The sequence below is a fragment of the Bactrocera neohumeralis genome, chromosome 2 (genome assembly GCF_024586455.1).
Source record: "Bactrocera neohumeralis isolate Rockhampton chromosome 2, APGP_CSIRO_Bneo_wtdbg2-racon-allhic-juicebox.fasta_v2, whole genome shotgun sequence".
Lineage (NCBI taxonomy): Eukaryota > Metazoa > Arthropoda > Insecta > Diptera > Tephritidae > Bactrocera > Bactrocera neohumeralis.
This window is the reverse complement of record NC_065919.1, coordinates 11,632,362-11,656,661: the sequence shown is the minus strand read 5'-3', so window position 1 is coordinate 11,656,661 and position 24,300 is coordinate 11,632,362. Positions and strand designations below refer to the sequence as shown.

General features: G+C 36.4%; 2 protein-coding genes across 4 annotated transcripts in view; one reads left to right on the top strand and one right to left on the bottom strand.

Moving 5' to 3' along the window:
* Positions 1-24,300, top strand: part of LOC126751425 (maternal protein pumilio) — a 466,406-nt gene that overhangs the window by 158,380 nt on the left and 283,726 nt on the right. The window lies entirely within an intron of this gene.
* On the bottom strand, positions 3,614-6,202 carry LOC126751431 (dendritic arbor reduction protein 1-like). Its single transcript, XM_050461694.1, has 2 exons — positions 5,970-6,202; positions 3,614-5,853 (listed from the first exon to the last, which is right to left on the bottom strand). The coding sequence occupies exons 1-2, from the start codon at positions 6,056-6,058 to the stop codon at positions 4,119-4,121; spliced, it is 1,824 nt and encodes a 607-aa protein (XP_050317651.1). The 5' UTR covers positions 6,059-6,202; the 3' UTR covers positions 3,614-4,118.

The following is a 24,300-nucleotide window of genomic DNA, read 5'->3' as shown; positions in this document are numbered from 1 at the left end:
AGCGCCTTTTATGGAAAACTTTTTTATTTGACAAGATATCTTCACGAAATTTGGCAAGGGTTATTATCCAAAACAGCGCTATAAGCTCCGAGTGAATTTTTCAGATCGGATCACTATAGCATATAGCTATCATACAAACTTACCGGTCAAAATTATGGCCTTGTATGGAAAACGTTTGTATTTTTAGAGATACCTTCACAAAATTTGGCAGATGTTATAATCAAAGACAGCACTATAGGCTCCGAGTAAATTATTCAGATCGGACCACTATAACATATAGCTGTCATACAAACTGATCGCTCTAAGTCAAGTTCTTGTATGGAAAACTTTTTTATTTGACAAGATATCTTCACGAAATTTGGCAAGGGTTATTATCAAAAACAGCGCTATAAGCTCCGAGTGAATTTTTCAGATCGGACCACTATAGCATATAGCTGCCATACAAACTGACTGATCAAAATTAAGTGCTTGTATGGAAAGCTTTCGTATTTGACAAGATATCATCACGAAATTCGATATAAATTTATTGTCCAAGACAACAAAACAATCTCCAAACATATTGTTCAGATCGGACCATTATAGCATACAGCTGTCGTACAAACTAATAGATCAAAATGGACGTAAAAATCTGTTTACTCGCTTTTATGCTATAAAAGATGTCACTTTCTTTTCTACATATTGTAAATTAATTTTATTAAAAAGTCTAATATATATAAATGTAATAGTTTGCGCGCGCAAAAGTATGCAACACTTTTATTTCAAATTCTAACCAAACTGTTTTTACTTCACAACATTTACTAAAAGACCGGAATTCGCATTTTGCTTCAATTTCCTCAAATGTTTCGTTGTTTTGCAAATAAAAACTTTGTCTTAAACAGTCAAAATTTAATTGTGACGCTTTTATGCTCAGCGCTTGCATTTTACGGCATACCGCAGCGTAACTTTTGGTGCGCGATATATACATATATTTTAAGTGTGTTTAGTGGTATGACATAAAATTTCGCTTACCAGAGAGCCATAAATATAGTTTTTATTTCATGCAATTAGCAGCTGTTTCAGCAGTGCTGTATTCACAGAGCGCTCAGCTGTCTCCGACAGTCATATTGACAGCTTTTTTTTCATTGCCACGTGAGCTGTTTTTTTTTTTTTGGTATTTTCTCCTTTTTTTAACTTGAATTAGCAGAAATTAAGCATATTATTTATATCTTATCTCTGAAAATTCATATATAAACTAAACACCACAGAGCGCGTTTACATTTAGTGCCTTTACCTTTTGTCTTATCGCAAGAATGTAAAACTGTGTGTTGTTGCATTGCTTATAAGCTGCGAACTCAATCTAAATGGTATTAATTGAAATGTATCGCATTGTGGTGACGTTGGTTGTGGTGTATGGTTGAAATGGTATTTATATCCTTCTCACTGGGGTTGCTCGCTCGCCTGCTTCAAACAATATGTGTTTGACTTCCCTCTTTACGTAGCGGTATGTGTGCCCCACAGGCGGTCTATTTTGTTGTCTTTGTGCCAATGTTAGGTTAATTGAATTTTTGTGACAATTTCATTATATGCATAGCATTACGTAATTAAATCCGCGGGGTACAGTTAACAATTTAATGTTTCAATTAAGTGATTCCTGGCATCATTGCTGTTATGTGTGGTGGCTGAGCATTTATTGAAAAAATTTAAGGAAAGTGTTTGTAGCGTATGAAACAACTTACTTAGTGCTGCTTCATAAGAAGATGACTAAAATTTTTTCTTTGTTTTACACAAAATTATGTTTACTAGCCAGAATGAATATTTATGACTTGAGGGATTATATACATTTGTCAGTTAGAAAAAGTCGTATATTTGTGAAGTTTTTTTTTGAAGAGACATTTAATTTACTAAACAAACGGAAGTTATATACATTTACCGAATTATCTGTACTTTAATAAACGACCATTCATTTTGAAAAATTTTAAATCCCTTGTTTACGTAGCCCTACCTTATACCAGGATTTTCGTAAACCTTTAGAATTTAACTTAAACTCGTTCCCTAATATTACCTTCGCTTGCAGAGAAGATCAGGGACACAGAGCTTAGCAGCTATACGGTTGAGCATATACTAGTTAATCGTATCATTCGACGAAAATTTTTTTCCCAGCATGCATTCTTTTGAGATCTGAGAACAGACAATAGTTGCTGGAGGCCAGATCTGGCGAATACGGTGAATGCGGAAGCTATTCGAAGCCCAATTCATGGATTATTGCCATCGTTTCACTGACTTCTGACACAATAGTTTCTTTCTCTTTCTTCAAATGCGTTCGTTTTTCGGCGATTTCGTCCTTCAAATGAACCAATAACGCTATGTAATAGTCGTTGTTGTTGGCCATGCTTTTATAATATAATCAATAAAAAATATTCCATGCGCACGCCAAAATACAGAAGGACCTTGCCAGCCGACTGTTCCGTTTTTCCAAGCTTTGGAGCGAGTTCGCTGTAGGCAGTGCACTCGTATGACTGTCGATTGGACTGCAGAGTGAAATTATGGCGCCTTGTTTCAGCCATTGTCACATAGCGACCCAAAAACCCGTGTTTATTACGCTTGAACAACTCCAAACACTGCTCCTAAACATCAACTCGTCGTTGCTTTTGGTCAAAAGTGAGCTCGCGCGGCAACCACTTTTCACAGAGCTTTCTCATACCCAAATTTACGTGAATGAAATGATGTATACGTTCAGTTGATATCTTTAGAGCGCTTCGAACAACTTCACTTCAACGTCATCCAAAATTATTTTGCGTACGTTTTTGATTTTTTCGACGGTAACAACCGCTTTTGTGGTCCACCGTCCTCGGTACTAATTTCGCCTCGTACAAACTTAGCAAATCATTCTTCAACAGTTGATTTTCCGTGTGCAGAGTCCAAATATTGTTGGTCAATCCAAACCTTGGCTTCATCAGTATCTTTTCGCTTCAAAAGGCACTATTTGATCAACATACGAAATTCGTTTTTATTAATTTTTTTGAACAACAACAAAAGTAGCTTCACTGAAATCATGTAATTCAGAAACCAATAATCTGACAGCTGTCAAATTTATACACGCGCCGTTTGAAGGTTAAGGCTAACTAAAAGTCACATGAATTTAATTCTAGTAGCGACATCTATGTGTTCAGCCTGGCACCTTACAATTGACATTGACATTTTAGATATTGTTTTGATTTGACACGTAAGGTAAAGTGAACTGGTCATTCGACGACCACGGAACTGCAGAGCTCTAGCTATAAGCTACATATTGGGTAGTCGAAAAAGTATTTTCGTATATCTAATCAAACTTTAACATATTTTTTTTTATTTATACCAATAAATAAATAAACAAATATGATAATGAACAAACAAATACGTACCATTTTGTTCGACCACTTTTTGCCATTTTTCCGCTAGAGACATTATTCCATGATTATTTTTTTTGTTTAAATGAAGCGTAAAATCTCACCTTTTCAACACTATAGTATGGCATGACACAATGTGATTGGTAGCACTGGTGATATACTTGTATGTATGACTGCAACGACATCTATTGACAACATACGAAAATACTTTTTCGACAATCCATTACAAAGAAGTAAAATCCTTTAATGAACTTTTCAACCGTTTTGCTTAGACTTTATTTTCAAACTTAAACATGCTTGGCATTACTATTACCTTAACTTGATAGGGGAATGTCAATAAATTAAGCTAATCGTAAATGTGATAACTCTCCGACTGGCCGTAAATCCACTTAACCTGCTGGTGCTGCGCTAACCAATCTAAAAGTGTATATTGCTGCTGCTGCTTCTGCTCTACACAACACACTTGTCCAAGCAATTTATACGCAGCTGCAGCAAGGGAATATGGGAATAGTCGTGCGATGTTGCAATTACCATAGCACAACACCAATAACAACTAACGGTAGTATACGCCTACAAGATCGGACTGCCAAAGCGAAAGGCGTAGTGATGAAGGTGTCGTTGTTGTTGTTGTTGTTATTTGTATCGGGGATGTAGTAGTTAGTCACCACGGCAGCAAATGAAGTTATTCAACTGACCAGTGACAGTTCTAGTCGTTGCCGTCCGTTGAGCGTCTCGTCGCCGAAGCAAAAGCAATTATTGCGTCAGAATGCGATTTCGATTTAGCTTTCCTTTGATGCGGTTTTTACGTTTCTTGTAGCGTGCTGACACCGGGTACTTGTGATGCTGTTGCTGCCTGCTCGGCTGCGGTTGCGTTGCTGGTGTCTGCTGGTCATCAAAGTCACTTGCAGTTGGACCGACGACGTTAATTGGTTGTGCTGTGGTGATGAGTTGTTGTTGTAGCTGTAGAGGCTGCTGCAACTGCTGATGAGCCGCAATGCCAAATGATTGTGTAGCTGTATAACGGTTTTGTTGCGTATGCCGGTGTTGTTGTTGCTGTTGCAATTGTCGATATGGTCGCCGTTTGTGCTGTGTTGTTGTCGCCGGTGTCGATGGTATGACCGCATATGCTCCATAGGCTGTTGTCGGCTGATAACTAACCGGATTAACACCTACCTTGCCGTCACCTTCAATGCCGGCAAAGTAGTTGTTCTTGTGGCTATTGTAACCGAATTGCTGCACGTCATCATCGTAGTCATTAGCGCCGCTACTGTAGGCGGTCGGGGAGGGTGAGAGCGCGGTGGTCGTTGGAGGGCGGCTGGAAAAGTACAGCGACACATCGTCATCATTGTCGTAGTCGTGTTCGTGTTCGTGGTCATCGTCAGCGCCGCTGGCGCCGTCATTTGTGTCTTCAACTTCGTCAGAATCAGGGTTGTCGGTGTCGTGCTCGTCTTCATCGGATGTGGCGGTAGTATAAATGTCATTAGAGTTGTAGTGCTGTTTGTTTTTGTAATGCATATGCGGCTGATAGCTGTGGTAGTTATTGTTGTTGTTGTTGCTACTAATTACTGTTGGTGCTCTCAACATTTGCGCTTGCGGCTTGGCCTGCTGTTGCATAAAGTAGCTAGCGCCATAGAATTCTTGCTGGTGTTTATGTTGCTGTTGTTGTTTTTGTTGTTGCTTTTGTTGCTGTTGATATTGTTGTCGCATTAGCTGTAGCTGTTGTTGCTGCTGCAATAGCTGTACGCTTTGTTGTTGCTGTGGCGCTGAGTTGAAGGCGTATGTGGCAGCAGCATCACCTATTTCCGCCAGCCCCGCCCCCCGATATTTCTTCTTGCGCCGAAAACTTGTCGTCGGATATTTACCGTTCGCATAAGTACGTTGCAGTTCGGCTAAAAAGTCATCCGTCAACAATGTGTTTGTTTCAGTAGCATCGCCCGCGCTATTGCCATCTTCGTGCTCACCGCTTGTGTCGCTCGATGTTGCCGCTGCCGCTGCCGCCGCTGCTGCCAAAGCGCCCATTAGTTCCATATGTTGCACGAGCTGTTGCGTGCCGCCCGGCATAGTCAACATGTCCTCTTGTTGTTGTATATTTTCATGCTGGCTCGCCTCACCGGCGCTGCCAAATAACGCCGGGCCATAGTTGGTCTTCAAATCGCCGACAGATATCGGCTGTGCAGCTGCCGGTGTATACAACAGGTGCTCGGCCATGCCGCCGGCACTCAACTCATCGCCGTATGCAGCCGCAATTTCGTGGGGATTGTGTGACATGATTGGCGGCGTCGGTGGGGTTGGCCTTACGGCTCTGCGGCCGTGCTTGGCTGCTTGATTTGGATACTGGGCGTGTAGTTGCGGCTGGTAGTACGGCTTGTGTAGGTTATGGTAATAGTGATGTGGCAAGTGGTGGTACTTGTGGTGGCTAAGCTGCTGCGCGGGTTTGCGTGATTTATGTTTCCGCGCCACCTCCGGCATTCGCACTTTGATGTGCACACTGGCAACAGCAAATGAGAGGAGAACAAAATAAAAGTAAAAAATAATAATATTGTTGTATTGGCACGACGTTTATGCAACACTATTCTAGCAAAAATGCTCTTCACTCATACTCACTGTTCATCGTCGTCGGCTGCGCGGCACCAGCCCACATTCAGCACACACAGAACACACACCACGGCCAGCCACGCGTAACAGTCGGGCATGCTACCACACTGTGAACCGCTCAAAAGCTTCACTTAACACTAACTGTTGCTTTTATCCTTTTCAAATCCTTTTTTTTTATTAATCCTTTTCTTGGCTTGCCGGCTTGCTCTCAAGCATTTGTTATCCTTACGTCCGCATTTGCACAATCGTTTATTACTAATGACAATTTCGCAACGCTCGCGGTTACTTTTATTTGTGCGCATTTCTCCAGCACCCAGTTATACATTCTCCCTTCCACATGCGATTGCAGCACTTTCTTTAGCGGTTCATCGCCGTCAAACGGCGTCCATCGTCTAATGTTGCATGTATTATTGTTGTTGCGCCACGTATTTGCATGCATACATATGTTGCCTATTTGCTTGTTGTTGTTTCCCTGCTGTTTGTTGTGGTGTATTGCTCCATTTCACGAGATCAAATTTCGTTCATTGCTCACGGCGCATTGTAGTTGGTTCCAAAGTGATTGCACTCACTGGTGGTTCGCTTAGCCAAATGCACTGTAAAAATATTTTCTTCGCTGTGGAATTATTCCAATTTGCACAGTCGATAACCTGGTTTAGCGACTCCTCAAGTATTCTATGAAGCGGTTCCAATAAAAGATGATGAATAAAAGATGAGGGTGATGAAGAGCAAATCGGAATTTCAAGTTTTTGCTGTTTAGTTTCATTGGGTATTTTAGGTTAGGTTAGGTTAATCTGGTAGGCCAATAAGCCACACATAGACCAGTTTGGTCCTTTGCGATGCCAAATGGAGTCCATTTGCTAAGTCCAGCGGGAGCATTTAGTCATCGTTAGGTTGCCTGCGTTCGACGCGAATTTTAAGTGACTCTGCGGCCTCTTTGTCGATACCTCCTCCAGTGTATCATACTGTGGGGACCACAGATGCGCACAGCGTACTCTTGCCTATGCGGGACAAGTGCACAAGAGATGATCCATTGTTTCCCTGGTGCCCTGCTGTAGGCATTTCCTACAGTTTTTTCGATCTGTCAGCTCTATCTTGCGGGCGTGTGTCGCCCCCAGACAGTGACCAGTTAGTATTCCCATTATGTTCCTGCAGTCTCTTCTATCGAGTGCCAATAGGAATTTTGTGTACTCCCGATCTACCGTTTTGTACATAACTTTTCAGTTTTGCACTTTGGTAGCTCCTTTCATCGGGTTTTGGTTTTCTTCACCATATTAAACTTGTCTGGCTGTCTGTCCACAGCGGAAACAACGGAAATTGTAGAGACGCTGAGCTCGCAAGAAAAGCAACCATACAGAATTTCCTTCAGAATGAACGAGTTTCCCTGATTTAGTGAATTCGTGTGCTTCACGCGAGCTCTGTATCCATGCAACCAGCAATTATGTAGCTGCGAAATCATTCTGGCCGAGAATGGAACGTAAAAGTTGCCTTGAACTGCTAACTCTTAGCAAGGCTCACATTGTCGCACCGTGTCATTGACACTCACGCGGTTAGGCTAAAGTTTTTGGAGGACTCAACTTATCACAGTTGCTATGAGGAAGATGAGGTGGAAGCACACTTTCTCCGCCACTATCCAACTTTCGCCTAGACTGAGGTTGAAGTAGCTCGATTGCCATACTTTTTACGAAACCGGCGAAACGGCAGCCACAAATTTACTAAGGCTGGAATTAATATTAACCGCCTCAATAAATTTGTGGCTGGCTCCTGGCGTTTTGTCGATATGCGACGCACTTTTTGATCTATTCCTGGAAGTTCTAGGCATCGCGAACTAACGTTTTTAGCTGTCAAAGTGGCATTTTTCGTTCGTGGTCTCACGAGACATCAGCCGATTCACCTAACCTAAACTAACCTTCCTTAAAAAAGTTTTAGAAAATATATTGTAAGTCTTTGTTTTCCCACTTCAAGTGTTCCACAAGTTCAATCACCGATTTCAGCCTGTTCTACTACAATTAATTAAATTTCTCTGAGTGCATACTTTTTCTTGCATATTTTGCTTTTCATAGACGACCATCTATCCGGGCTTGCAAGCATTGTCTCGGTTTTCTTTAGCTCATATTTCGTTGTGCCGCATCCAAAGCATCCAAAGATGGTTATACTCAAATGCATTACATTTATTGTTGTTTTAAACATGAAGCTTACATCAGTAAGCATAATTCGATCCATTTGTTCCACTATGCGTAGACATATATAGTTATATAGACTGATATATGTGTTCAAATTCACTTTCGAATCCATCGATGCTGCCAATGCACAATTATATCGTTGGCTTTGTTCGTTCAAATGAAGGTCAAACAATACCACCAGCAATTATACTGACATTATTATGGCTTTGAAAAATTCATAAATACTTGAATGCGCGAAGTGCGAAGTGCTTGCAAAATGAAAGTTAAAAAGTGAGATTTTATGATATAATCGATTATTACTTAGCGCGCTTCAAAGAGCACAGCATCATTTCTTAGAGAAAATCAAACGAATCCGTCAGATTTTCTTGCGCTATCGTGTGTCCTTCGCTTCGTGCAGGATAAGCATAAGCTAAATGCACTTTTCCGACACCTGAGCTCAGTTGGTGAGCATTTGTGCGCTGCCTTTTTTCCATTTATAAGTTAGAAGCTAAGAAAATAAGTCGTTATAAATTCTTTGTATATATATAAGTACATATATATACTTAAGTGTTTTTTATGTGGAAGAGAGGAAAGAAGGGTTAGTGTCTTTTCTTGTTGCTACCCTTCAGTGAAGTTTATCGAAGTATTAGCAAAGCATTTGAAGAGTTAAGATATTACCTTTTACCGAATAAGGAAATTCAACTATTTTATTGCGACTTTTTAGAATTCAAAAATGGCGTAAGTTAAAGCTCAACTGTTGTGGATTACTTAAGTATAGTATTAAGGCAATGATGAGAAAGAAAAATGGAAAATATTTGACACTTGTAGTATGAGGCTAAGAAAATATATTTAAATATTTAAAGGTTCTTGAATTTTTCTCTCTATAAGTGGCGAAATAGGCTTGAAGCACTGTGTTTTAGTATAGGCTTCTTGAGTTTGGTTTTAGCCAAAACCAGCTTAAATTCACAACAATTCAAATTAACCAAGCGATACAGAAGAAACGCAAAGTTTTAAACGTAAATTCTCGCAAAATGCATTTCCTTGGTAGATGGCCACACGTGACTAAGTGAAAAATATTACAAAGTACATATCACTATTTGTAATTGGAAACCATTTAATGAAACCTACGTAGTAAAATGGTGACAAAAGCATTTAGCGTAGTTGAAATACCAACGGAAACGGATGCCAGCGGTCAACTGTGACGACGAACGCCGTAAAAAAAAAAGAACAGAGTTGCATAAATGGTTTTATATTTTTACTACGTTCATACATGAGTATTAGATTTCTCTGTGCGATCACCGCATGCTCTAATGATTGTCTGACCGCACATAACTGAATTAACTTTTGAAAATTTCCTCAGCTGGGTTCCCTTTAAGAAATCACCGACCAATAAAGCCACTCGTGCACTATTTGTGTTGTTTACAGTTACTTAAAATATTCATCTCGGCCAAAAAATTGAAACGATTCGCGAACATTTTCGCATGATTATTTTTACAACTCTCGACCGTTGAACTTAATTGAATTTTTGGCCATGAAGCTGCATCAAGGAGCAGCATTTATCGATGGCATGATGAATTCTAACGAAGATGTAGATATGTAGCTTCAAGACGAGTTTCTTGAAGTTTGTTGTTTCGGAAACTGCTGCGCGCAAACTGATATTGAAAGTCGCCATGTGACCTATCGTTAGATTCAGAGAAGAATTGGCATTAGTGGGCGAGCGCTATTTATTTACAGTGACGTCGAAAAATTGTGATTAAAAATGAGTAAAGGTCCCGGCAAATTTCATGATGTTTTTCCAGGGTGCTTCAAGATGAGTCGCCATCCAATTCCAAAATTTGCGCACGTATCATTCCAAGCAAATGGTCGACTCCTTTTACGCTTTTTAAGAAACTCTGGACTGACATTGTCCAATCGCCTGAAAGGCTTCAAACAACGACTGAAACAACTGCATTTTTGAGCACTCAAAACATCGATTTGATGAGTCATCCACCGTATAGTCCTGACCTGGCATCGAATGACTTATTTTTATTCGCGTACGACGGCCGACGTTTTTCGACACCTGAAGAGGCGTTTGATCCGTTCAGAATGAATGTTTTGTAGCTATCCTCAATGAGAGTGGAAAAAAGTGTTACGACATTTGCTGCAAACACATCTAAATGGAGAATATTTCGAAAAACAATAAAGCGATTTTCGATAATTAGTATTTGTTGTTTTTCGGTAAGCCCGAAATATAAAAGACAACGCACGTATTAACCGAATTTCATTCTGCAGATCTTAGTTATGACTGACGGAGGTTGTTGCACTCTCTAACTCAAAGTTTAACGCTCCTTCAATGAACTGCCTTTATTAAGCATGCTGTCTGAGATCCCACTGTTCATCATTTATTTAAGATCATTTAAGAATTTCGTATGAAATGTTCGCAAAGCAAGCACAAAAGCGAGCAGAAAGATTTAAACCTATTAGAAAACATAATAGGCGTGAAGATTAACAAGTCATGATTATATATATACAATATTTTATATCGCTATGAACATAAGTGCTTACTTACTTCTCTACTTTGAAAGCTATTGCCAAGCGGTTTGCTTGAAAGCGTTTAGTTGGCTACTGAGAATTGGTAACAAGTATCTACGAAATGTATAGTCTAAGAGAGTTCTGAAATATTTGAATGGCAGAACGAAAGTCTAAACGTCTGCAGTTAAAAGTTTATGCTCATACCAACGTGGATAGTAGAAATAGACATGTTATTGCAAATGAAAGAACAAAGTCTAGCTTAAACTTAGCGCACTTACCAAGTGACAGTGATGATCCACCCCTCGTGTGCGCGTACAGAAATAAAAGAGCGTGCATAAAACATGGGCACAAAAAGAAAACTGAATCTACGGTTAATGGCTGATTATTGCTGCATCGCGCCGCCATGACCTCAAATCGTCTGCTCATGCAACAACGCGTATGTGTTCTTTCACACATGGTGAGCCAGAGACGTCACGAGTGTGTAATATTTTTATTATTGTAGTAAGCAACAACAACGACATGTCAGCAATTTGAGCTTGTCCGACCAGCGCATGCGCATTGCAGCTGGAGTATTGTGTGAAGATTTCATTGTAATCAAATAGCCACTCTCGCAGTCAGCGTTGCATTTGAGTTAGTTTACGTTGCGCCTGTTGCGTTGCCATTGTCTCGGCTGTCAGGTGTTCTTTTTTGTTGATTTTGTTTTTTCCCCCCTAACTTGTTGCTTGCTTGCCAGCCGCTGGTGATCTTTGGTTTGTTTAATTTTACCGGTTCGTTGCTTCGGCGTTCACGTCAATCTCCTCCCATTGTGCGAGACATTGCATTGCAGTGAATGTCAAGTTCATGAGCGCTTGCCCGCTGTTGCGCGTATTCACAATTTCCGCGCGAAAAAAGTTTCTTTTGCTTCGAAGGTTTCATTCAAGAATTGTCCATGCTGCAATTACGTGTACAGTTTGATCGCGTAATGTTCGTAATTGCTTACAAAGACAACTGGTATCTTGATTGACTGTTGCAAATCTCTAGTATGAGCATGTAGTATTGGCCAAACATAGATCCATATTAGTATTATTTTTATTGCCTGTGTAGAGTATATTAAGTTGGCCACGAAGTTTGTGACACCCGGATTGAAACGTGACAGATCGTATGGTCAGCGCGACGAACTGAGTCGATTTAGCCAGGTCTATTTATCTTTACTCTAACGAGAACATCAACCAACTGGGCAACGGCACCTTCCCAATCAATGCACCGGATATTCCGGGTGCATACCCTTAAATCGTTATCCTTAACACGTTTGCAGGAGTCGTTATCAAAAGGGGGTTCCCTTATCCGAGAATATTTTTTTGTTAGTATTTTTTACGTGGCGGGTCTCAAACCCAGCGCATAACCCTGGGCAGGGATGGTTCGGCTTCTTGGATACTTGGTCTAAGACCGCAAGTCTGAGTCAAAGTTAGCCAGGTCTCTCTGTGTCTGTCTGTATTTATGCAAACTAGTTCAACAGTTTTTGATATATCATTGTGAAATTTTGTATACGTCTTTTTCCACTCAATAAGCTACTCTTTTTGTGGAACCACTATAGCATATTGCTGCTGTGTTTCATCAAAATCAAGTTTTTATATGAAAAACTTCTTTATTTGTGACCTGGTCTACGAAAAGGGAGCTAACGTGCGAAAACTAGTTTTCTGGGAAACAGCTGTTAAAAATCAAATCCATCCGAATCAACTAAAAAGTGAAAAATTGATTTTTTGACACCTAAGCCCTCCTTTCCGTAGACCAGGTCACATTTGACTAGTTGTCTTCACGAAATTTGGCAGTATCCATAACTGCGGTAGAATCTCTGATAAAATTGTTCAGTTCGTAAGACTATAGCATATAGCTTGCCATATCCTTAAGATAGATCATTTTGATTGCTTTCGAGTACTGGATTTAGATATGTACTTTTCATTGAACGCTTTCAAAGCTACAAACTCGTATGAGCTTATGAATCATATCATTATCATCATTACCTTTATCATCACCATCATTATTATTATTGTCATCATTATCATGATCATCATCATTATCATCGTCATCATCATCATCAGCATAAATATTATCATCATCATTATTATTATCATCATTATTATCATCATCACCCTAATAATTATCATCATCATCATCATTATCATCATCATATTATCATCATCATTATCTCCATGATCATCATTATCATCATCTTTATCATGATCATCATCATTAGATATTATGATTATTATGATCATCTTCAATATCACCATCATCATCCTAATAATTATCATCATCATCATCATTAACATCATCGTAATCATCATCATCATCATCATCATCATCATCGTAATCATCATCATCATCATCATCATCATCATCGTAATCATCATAATCATCATCATCATCATCATCATCATCATCCTAATAATTATCATCATCGTAATAATTATCATCATCATCATTATCATAATCTCTTCATCATAACCATCATCATCATCATCATTATCCTAATAATTATCATCATCATCATCATTATCATTATCGTAATCATCATCATCATCATCATTATTATGATCATCTTCAATATCACCATCATCATCCTAATAATTATCATCATCATCATCATTAACATCATCATCATCATCATCATCATCTCCATGATCATCATCATCATCTTCTTTATCACCATCATCATAATCACATATATTCATTACTGTCTTCTTTCTGATTTTCATTTCGTCGTATCTCGTTCTAACATTTTTACTATATCTGCACTCTTTTGCTTAACTGTGCTTGAATGATATGTTTTTCTTCTTTTCTGCGCATGTGAAGACTGTAAGCCATATAATTACTGCGGTAATTATAACGCAGAGCATTACGTTTTGAGTTGAGTCCACCCAATAGAAAGTTTAATCTATTTTCTGCTTTTGCTTTTGCCACTTGTGTGTCTTCTATTTTCTTTCGTTACACATTCCATACTTAAATCTCAGATGTAAGTAATTGTGTTCTTGTAACACAATCGTACTCTGTATTTGTTCGCAGAAATATTTCGATGATGTAATTTGATTTGATGTAATGCGGATGGTTTTACTAAGGACCAGTAAGTTTATGTATGCCGTGACAAGCGGATATATGATACCTATATACCAGATATAACCTACCCTAATCCTAATATTTATGGTTGCTGGATATTTATTGGCCCCTACATTTATAACAAATGAAATTCTTATCAAGTTCGCGTTCGCAGTTAAGACAACGGTGTGTGCTTTCCGCGCTTGCTTATCGCAAATCACTTTCTCAGGCATAACAATAATCGATTTAATTTTGCTTTGATTGCTTGCGTCATGTCGTTTCAATTAGAAAACCATCAGAAAATACCGAAAATAATAAAAATAAAAAAGCAAAACTTAATGTGTCGAGCAGCTCGAAGCCGACAAATCGTTGTGAACGCCCCAGCGACTACAACAAACAACAAAAACAATCCGTGTGTAGAGGAAGGAGAGCAACAAATAGCGTGTCGAGCGCACGAAAGTGTTGAACTATCAAAATTAATTATTCAATTAATCAATTTCACATTAACGCCAGGCCAGCCAACGCAAGTTGTCAAGAAGAAGTCAACAACAAAACACAATAAATGGTGAAGCGCTATCAACTCGAGTGCTTATAAAATTATTGAATGCCCATTGTTGTCCAGTGGTCAGTTGCTGTTACTGATTCTTACGCGGCAACATCAACCGCTGGTAACTCCGACATATCTTGTTGCCGTTGGAGGCGTTAGCGTTCGGCAGGCATATTTACGCGCTGTGCGTGTCTAGTTCGATTCGCCCAGCCAACAATACAACAGTTCCACTTCGCCTACAACACGCCTCCTTCCCGTTTCGACGCTTCCGTTGCTTTCTCAAACGACTAACACAGTCAAACCGCACTTCTCAGCCATTCACCATTTAAGCTGAAATTTTTAGCTTAAACTTAAGCTATGCTTTCTTGAAGTATCTCATTAAATTGACACGAGTTGAGTGAACTTTGTTTGAACTTTTAATAAATTCTGCAAACATGTTTTTAGCCTGTCTTGTGCGTGTCTGCTTTACTGCCAAGCACCCGTTCAGCTAAGCATTCTTTTCTCCACACTTTGTGCGAAAAAGTGTCTGTTCGTTTCTTAATGATGTCCGTGGTTCATCCTCAGATGGCGATGGCTAAATTGCGTGTTATTGGTTTATTAATTACATGTGATTTCACACCTCGTCCAGGGTAAATACTATTTTGCCGCGCAGTGTTATTGCTTTTGCCGCGTCGCTCATGGATTTCTTCGGCTACGTTGGGCTTAATGAATGGTGCTTACGATGTGGGAGTATAAAAAAAAAATAATACAAAGAAATATGTAGACTCATGCCCTTAACCTTAATTTGTGCATAACTTTCTTGTACATGGTGATCTCTGGAGCGTTTTTTTTTTTTCAGTGATATTTTCGTCGAATGAAGTTGTGGTCGCCGAAATAGAGGTCTATTTTGAAGCAAAGGACAAATCGTACGGCAAAAATTGTATCGAAAAGTTGGATGATCGTTATAATCAGTTTGTCACTTTGGAAGCGAACTGTGTTGCATAAAAAAAACGAGTTCTACCAAAAAAAAAATGTGCTTTACTATGGTAGGCCATGGACTTTTCAATTGACCTCTTATTTTTGATGGGAATTGACTAACTGGCCTGGCTACAATTGATCATTTTCGACTGAGTTAATTGGAAAGATTAAGACCTACTAGAGTTATAGCCAAAAACCATTGCGAAGGTCATGGGATTGGGCTACAAAATGCTTTGCTCTCTCCAAGCGAGTCAGATTTATGTATAAATGAAACTCTTTAGACTCTTTGCAAGAACGTTTCCGCTCTCATTTTCTTCGCTTTTGTTTTGTATGAAGTTGGCGTGCGCTCAATAGGCATTCCACAGTATTTTGGCGAAAAGTAGCCAACATTTGTGAACGCCGTGGTAATGAATAAAGTTGGAGGGCAAAGTTAGCAATCAAGTTTGTTACATGACACTCTTTAAAGTAGATTCTCAAGCCGTTTTGTAGAAATGGAAAACCTGTTGCCAATGCACAACCATGCCGGCACGCAAAGGAGATCTGAACCACGTGTCTAGTTTGAACGCTTTTTGTCAAATAAAAGTTGAAAAAAAGCGGTTAATATATAGATCAAGTTTCCGCGCCCATTTTATTATGTTTAAGCTATCAACGGCTTTGGTTTTACTTCTACTTATTTAAATTTAATTCTATTTAAATTTAATTCTTATTTTAATTTAATTTTTTTTTTTTTGCTGAGATTATACCAAAGAAGAGCTCACTATATGACACTAAAGTATGCTAGCACGAGAGAAAATATAAACAAAATATAAAAATATACTATAAAAATCTAAAAACCGTGGCACCAGAACTTCTCGTGCCTTGGCTAGGCTTGTAGTAAACTTGAAAAGTTTGCCAACTGCAATTGTGCGCTCGCTCGGCTAGTCAAACTGCGCGGTTCAACGTCCTCAACAGTCGATCGCCAACTATGTCGTCTAGTTTGTCGTTGACACATCTGCCATTAAGCTATTGGCTTCCGTAAGCATTGGCCGTTTTGCTTTGTCATATGCAGAGTTTTTTGTCTGCTTGTAGTGAACTGAAGATATTTGCAATTCATCCCGGGTGACACAGCACATTGCTGGTCTTACGTCGTCAAAGAATAAAGTCTTAACAAATTGCTTGTTTCAAGAGTGTTGTAGAAGTGTAGATACATGTGCCATATGAGTTAATTTGTATTTTACATATACTTACATATGTACATATACTCTATAAAATATTTATTTAAATAAAAAATATATAAAATAGTCAGCGTGTTGAGCTGAGTCGATTCAGCTATGCTCATCTTTATATATCAAAACTTCTCCCTTAGTTTATGAGTTATCGCTCTGAAATTTTGCACAGGTCATTTTTTCTCCAAGAAGCTGTTAATTTGTCGGAACCGCCGATATCGGACTGCTATAGCATATAGCTGCCATAGAAACTATACGATCAGTATCAAGTTCTTGTATGGAAAAGTTTGTTATTTGAACTTGTAACTTATCGGAATTCGGCTTGGCTTGTTGTTCAAAGCAACACTAGAATTTCTGAAGAAATTGCCCAGATCTGACCACTATAGCGTATAGCTACCATACAAAATGAACGATTAAACTCGAGTCCATGTGTGGAAGACTCTTTTTATTTGATAAGATATTTTCACAAAATTTGGCATGAATTATTGACCAAGTCAACACTATAATCTCCGAAGAAATGTTTCTAATAGAGCTACTATTGCATATAGCTGTCATGCAAACTGATCGATCAAAATCACGTTCCTGTGTAGAAGATTTTTATACTTGACGATAGAATTTCTGAAGATATCCCACATCCGACCTCTATTGTGTATAGCTGCCAGGCAAAACGAACGATTAAACTCAAGTCGCCGTTTCCAAAATTTCTGTTTTCTCCGAAGAAATTGTTCAGCTCGGATTCTTATAGAAAAGTTCTTATTTGAAAAAGTTCTTTAACTGGACGAAATTTGGTATGGATTATTGTCCACATCACTATACCATATAGATTCAAATTATTGTCAGGAAACTTATATCTATGTATACCTAGGGTATTAAAGCTTCGGTGCAGCCGAGTGGAACGTTTTTCCTTGTTTTTTCATTTTGTGTTATTTTATTTTCTCTTCTCAAAGTATTTTATCCTCATCTGATTTTTTTGTGGTTTCGAAAATTATCGAAGCAGGTCTATACGTAACTCAGAGCTTTCAAAGCAAGTTCGAGAAGTTGCAAGCTGCCGATAGATGTCGCAGTGGTTGCAAATTTTTAAAAGACCATATCAACGCTGGAATTCGACCAATAGTTTGCTGCTTTAGAATGTGCGGAAAGCACTTCAAAATGTCGTATAAAAACTAGAAATGGATGAATGGAAAAGTACAGTTCTTAATTCTTAACCTTTTTACATAGTTCAAAGCTCCGCTTACGCAACTTGCAACAACAATGTTTAGCTTTTATAGAAACTCAAAAATAAAAGGCTGTAGCAAATTATGCATTACATTTACCATAATTACCATATATCATTAGGAGGAGCCTCAAGCTAAATTTAACAAAAACAAAAATTACAAAATTATTTCACAAAAGCAACAAGCACTCAAATCAACATATTCGATAAACTAAAGCAAATTGCGCACATAAAGTGTAGCAGACCAGCAAATGTGCGCACGGCTAAACTGGCGAACTCACACACACTTATACATACACACACACTTACAAATTGTCAACCCAACGAATCAGTGGCCCGCAAATGTGCCGTCAAAGCAGTTACCAACACACCAACAGGCGAGCAATAACTCCGAATAATAATAATAATATTTCCAATGGAGTCGTCATGGCAAGCTGGCAGTCACTGCCGCTGCGTAGCTTCAAATAATTGTGTGCCAAAGAAATTAACGCTCATACAAATGATGATGGCAAACACTTTGTTGTTTTTGTTGTTATGCGTTATGCTAATTCGGCTTTGTTTTCTTATATTTTTAGTTTTATGTTAAAAGTGTCAATTGTTCAGCGCAGTTTTCAAAATGCGTGTGAAGTATGTATGTATGTGGGGTTTACACAAGTTCCGTGGTTTTTTTTTATAATTTATTCTATGATATTTCAAGTGACAAATGTCGGTTGTTACTAATCTCTAGACTAAAGAGCGTTAAGTAGAAAAAATTTAACTAAACTTATTTGTGAGCTAATTTTGTTTACTTTCAGTCAAATTTATTTTCGTATGAATGAATGTCATGTCATGCTATAAGAATGAAGAACAGGTTTCTTTAAATTTGATTTTGTTCAAAATTTATGGAAGTCATTTTTTTGTCTGAATATGACTATTCAAATATAAAAGCAATACTGTTTCGATTATGCGAAAACTTGCTATTTGGGAGGTGAGCGCCAACTTGTTCTAGTTTTTTAGCGCTGTTGCTTCTTTGTTCTGAAGTTTTTTAGTGAGTATTTTCGTGCATGATCAGTAACCTATGTGTAGGTTACACTGGCTAGCTGTCACGGCATGCATAGATCTAAAGGTGCTGGTAATGCCAGATGGAGGTACAGTAGTAATACGAGCTGAAGTTTACGTTTTGTTAGAAGTCAATGGTTTTGGCCAAATTTAAAAAAAAAACTTGATATCTACTTCTAACGATGATGGAGGTACAGTAGTAATACGAGCTGAAGTTTACGTTTTGTCAGAAGTCAATGGTTTTTGCCAAATTTAAAAAAAGACTTGATATCTACTTCTAACGCTTCAGCCAGACCCTTGAAGTGCGAAGCTCTTAGATATTTAGACCAAGTTCTAGGTAAGACCGGTCTTATGCAGAGGCGTTGTTCCAGCGTCGCTCTAATGTCAACTTTCCACCTCTTGCTTCATGTTGCAACGTTAATAATGCCCATAAGGCTGGCACGTGGTGCTAGTATGTTGTGAACTGTGACTAAACCAACTACCGTCCTGCAGTCTTTTCGAGACCGTGTTAGTAGAATGCTTGCGTGTTTTCTTTGCGATCACTATCACATGGTCTTGGGGATCTCTAAGACATTCCATCTGGCACCGATCTGTCTGTCAGCTGTTACGAAAGTTTCGTTGTGTATTGTATTTTTTCGTATTTCCTGAATTGAGTGAGCAGCAAAGTGGTTGCCACTTTTGGTAATATCATCACTTATCGTTTCCGGATCCCGCCTGTGGTTCGGTCTCTTCCCCATTGAGTTTCCACGTCAGTTTCCTATCAGAAGTCACTCCCAGCTACTTGAAGTGATTCTTGGTAGTTAACTCTACCCCGTTGAGCCTCTGGGGTTTCCATGATGGGATCTTGTACCTCTTTGGAAAGAGCACCAAAGCCGTCATAACGGTATTTACCTCTAGATTAGCCGATAATGACCGTTGGTTTATGACTTTTGGAGCACCATTCATCACGCTACTAATTGTGTCTACGTACTTGCCCATCACTAGTACAGCTCTGCCTGCTAAGCAGACTCAAATTTTCTCCGAAGCTCATTTGCAACAAGTGACCACAGTAGAGGCGACAGTACATACCCTTGAGGAGTGCCTTTCTGCATTAATTTTCCTGCTGCTTGGTAGAGTTTTCATGCATGTTATGATGTCGCATTCTATACTGGCCAGAATATTAGTGAAGTCATTATTAAATGCCCTGGTTTTATCAAGAAAGACGCCCAGTGCATACTATATGCCTTATGGTCCAAAGCTCTCATTATATGTAAGGTGAACGAAAGTGGTCATTAAGCTCTTTTGTTTTAAAGTATTTCTTTATTCTACTTGCTCAGTGACCACAAGTTGTTTAGGCCTTGAAAAGTCAGGCATCTCAACTTCATGGTCGGTGTTTTTAATCTCATGGTTCTGTGTTCTCAACTTCTCTTTCTCTCTCTCTTCAACTGTGATGTGTTTATACAATATTTGTCATTATTTGTACCTGAATGTTGGACCTCCTTTTTTGTGTTCTATTTTATTACTTTTCTTTAAAATTTTGTTTTTGTCTTCAACACATCTGTAGTACTTGACCGTCACTCACAAATACATACATATATATATGTAGAAGCAATTTGTCACTGAGCAACATTTGCTCACAAACTGCCGTGCCTCCAACCATACCTAATACTTTGTTTGCTGTGTGGGTATTGGCTGTTTTTCACTTTATTTACCTTATTTATCACCTCCAAGCAACCATCTCACACACTTTCACACACCCACATAGTGTAAATTCATTTCTTGCGGCCTCTTTTACACCATTTCTCTATTTAATATTTATTTTTCCGCTACATTGTTAGTGTAGTCTATTTATTTCTGATTTTTTTTTTTCAATTTGGTCTCTTCAGTTTGTCGGGACTGGCATTGTGTTGATTGCTCGAATTTTGTCTGTTAATATTTTTATTAGCATTTCTATTTGTCTTATTTGTCTCAAGTTGCTCGTGTTCGCGTGTTGTTCATTCAGCTCAAAAGTTCGTGTGTCATTAACTACACACACACACACACACACACCTATAAGATTGTATGTCACCTTGCCAAGTGACAAGTTGCCGAATTACTTGTAAATGTCAATTTGCCAGCTCGGTTTGCCGCCGGGCTCACTGGCTCGTTGGCGATCGACGCTGTTTGGTTACTCATAACAAGTTTGTTTCTCCACCGCATTATCTACTCAGCGCTCAGACAGACACTTCACTCCTCCTTCACGGCTACTGTTTAAGTTTAAGTGTTGTTTTTATTACAAATTGTTAAGCACTTGTGGAAAGAAGTGTTATTTAAGTGTTTATTATTTTCTATTTTCTTATTCCTTTCATTTCTTTGCACATCGCTGTTTGTCGTCCGTCGTACCCATTCTTGCTGTGCCTTCGTACATACTCTGTGCCCTTAATATTTCAAGGAACATTCTTATATTTTATGTATTTTTTTTTTGTGTGAATTGTTTTTTAGTAGCTCATAATTTTACTTTTTCCATTTTTCCTACTCGTTTTTTTTTTGCTCGAGTATGAGTGAGCAACGCCAGCTTGGGAAATGGTGTGAGTTTCTTGAGGATAACGTTTGTGTTGCGCTTTTTGGCGATACGATATATTCTTATGGTGTAGAAGGTTTCGTTTTTCTTTATTAATTATTATTCTTTTAATTTTTATTTTACTTATTTTTTACTTTTTTTTGGTTTTAAATTATTTTTAATTTTACATAATTTTTTATTTTAAACTTTTTTTTTTAATTTTAAATAATTTTTTATTTTAAACTTTTTTTGGTTGAATTTTTTTTAATTTTATTAATTTAAAAAGTAAAATATTTTTTTTTATTAATACAATTTTTTTTCTATTTATAAAAGCTTTTTTTATATTTATATAAACATTAATTTTAATTAAAAAAAAAAATTAATTGAATGCTTTTACTTTGTGGTTTAATTTAAAATTTTTTAAGCTTTTTTTTTAAATTTAAAAACATGTTTTTTAAATACATACATCTGCATACATTTTTTTTAAATTTTTTTTTATTAATTAATATTTATTTCGTGTAAAGTTTCTTTTAATTTTTATTGATTACATTTTTATTACATTAATAAAATATTTTTTTATTCTTATTTTTTTTTTTAGTAAAAAAACTTAAAAATTTTTTCATATTTTCTTATCTTAATATTTATGTATATTGTGTAATGTTTTCAATCTCTATTTTATTTAATATTTATATCGTATAAAGTTTGTTTTGATTTTATTGATTAAACAAAAACTTTACCTTTAATTTTTTATTTTTTTCTTTTGATAAAATATTTTTTTCAGTTCTTATTTTTTTAGTAAAAAAAAATAAAATTTTTTTCATATACATATGTACATACATATGTACATATGTAAATATTTACATCTTAATATTTATTATATTTGTAATGCATACCGTTTTTGTTGTTTTTTTCATTAATTCAATAATAATATTTCTTTTAAATTTATGATAATTTCGTTTTTTATTTCTATTGTTTTTAGTTAAAAATTTTTGTATTAAAAAATTTGAATACATTTTTTAGATATCTTTTTTCTATTAGCTTTTGTTTGCTTAACGTATTTTTTATTTCAAATATTTTTTTTATTATTTTTTTAAGTGAATTTTTTATTTCATTTTTTTAAAGATTTTTTTTTTATTTTAAATAGTAGATATACAAAGATTTTTATATATTTGTACATACATATACATATACATATACATGTATGTATGTATAAATCTTTTTTTTAATTTCTTTTTATGACTTAATATAATAGGTTGTCAAAAAAGTCTTGCGGTATTTTCGCTAGTTTGCGCTGAAAGCGCGTAGTTCTAGTTTTGTTCGTCGCATCGGGTCATGCTATACCTTTTTGGAAAGCTCATTTCACGCGCTAACATGTGTTTGATTGATTGTTGATTTCTTTTAAGTCGTTCGTGAGTTATAGCTTCGCAAACATGGAGCAAAATAAAGAGAAAATACGGCATATTTTACAGTACTACTCTCATAAAGGCGACAATGCATCTCAAGCCGCCAATGAAATTTGTGCAATTTATGGACCCGATACAGTTTCCATTTCCACCACACAACGATGGTTTCAACGTTTTCGTTCTGGTGTAGAGGTGGGCGAAGATGCGCCACGCTCCGGAAGGCCGAAAGAGACCGGCATACTAGCAGCCGTAGCATCGGTCAAGAGCTGGGCATGAGTCATCAAAAATTCATTTTAATTTCAATAAAAAAAAAAATTCAATAAAAATACCGCAAGACTTTTTGACAACCCATTATATTTTATGGAATAAGGTTTGGTTTAATTTTTATTGATTATTATATTTTTTTTTTAATTTTCTATTGTTTGGTTTATTTAAAACATTTAATTTCTTTTTTTTTTAACTTAAAATTTTTTTCTTTTATCTTATTATTTATATCGTATAAGGTTTTTATTTTATTTTCTATTATTTATTATAATTTCGTTTTTTATTTTTAATGTTTTATATTAAATTTTGTTTTTATTTCCACGTTTTTTATTTAAAAAAAGGTTAAATCGATTTTTTATGCATATACATGCATGTAAATATTTTTTTTTTTAATTTTTTTTTGCTTAAAACATTTATCCAATTAGGTTTTTTTTTTATTTTTATTATTTATTATTTATTTTTAATTAAAAAAAAATATTTATTAATTCAATTTTTTTAACTTTCTTTCTGTTTTTTAATTTTAATGTTTTTTTTTTAATTTAATTTTAAGTTCTTTGTTATTTTACTTTTTTTACGATTTTAAATATTTTTTTTATGAATTTTTTAGTTTTTAATTATTTTTAATTTTTGTTTTTAGTTTTTGTACTTTATTTTTAATTTTTTTTTTATATTTGTTTTTAATTATAATTTTATTTATATTTATAATTATTATTTTTATTTTTTTTATATAATTTTTTATTTTTTTATATAATTTTTTATTTTTTTATTAGCTGCTTTGAACTTTTGTTGTTTTTTCCTTGAAATAATTTTTTTTTCTTTTAATTTTTTAGTTTTATTTTGTAGTTTTTATTATTATTTTATATTTTTATTTTGTATTTTCATGTTGCAGTTCCTATGTAGATCTATGTATGTAGTCTTCCTATAGTCATACAAATGTGGTTTAGATTTCTGTTAAAGCTTAAGGTTCACTCTACTTCTCTCAACTACTTTGTCTATTTCCCATCATTGTTCCGGTCATTAACCACACTATTAAGTTCATCGCACTCTTCAAAATTGTCACTTCAAGTGCTTCTTAGACTTATTATGAGCTACTTAGTGCCCTTCGTATAAATTTGCAGATTATTTTGCCTGTTAGAAGTGACAACTATTTGATTATTGCCGAGAACTACTGATTGTGTGTTGGAAGTGTATTATTCTCTTGGCAGAAAAGCCAGAGTTTACTACGTTAGAAACAAAAAATAACAACAATTTATAGATTGTTAATTCTAAACTAAAAAATTTAGCTTCGTTTTAGTTATAAAAATATTTTAATTAAAAATTTAAGAAAAAAGGCAACATTTTCACGAGTAAGATTTGACTTATATTAATGTCTGTATGGCTACAGATCAGATGCAGAATACAGAATACAAAATTGTACTTGGAGTTTAGGAACATTTAAGATGTTAATATACCG

Bases quoted from the DNA above. Each gene is read 5' to 3' on its own strand.
- LOC126751431 (XM_050461694.1), bottom strand. From the start codon at position 6,058: ATGCCCGACTGTTACGCGTGGCTGGCCGTGGTGTGTGTTCTGTGTGTG. The intron at 5,854-5,969 runs GTGAGTATGAGT...TGCTGTTGCCAG, and splicing joins GCAGCCGACGACGATGAACA to TGTGCACATCAAAGTGCGAA.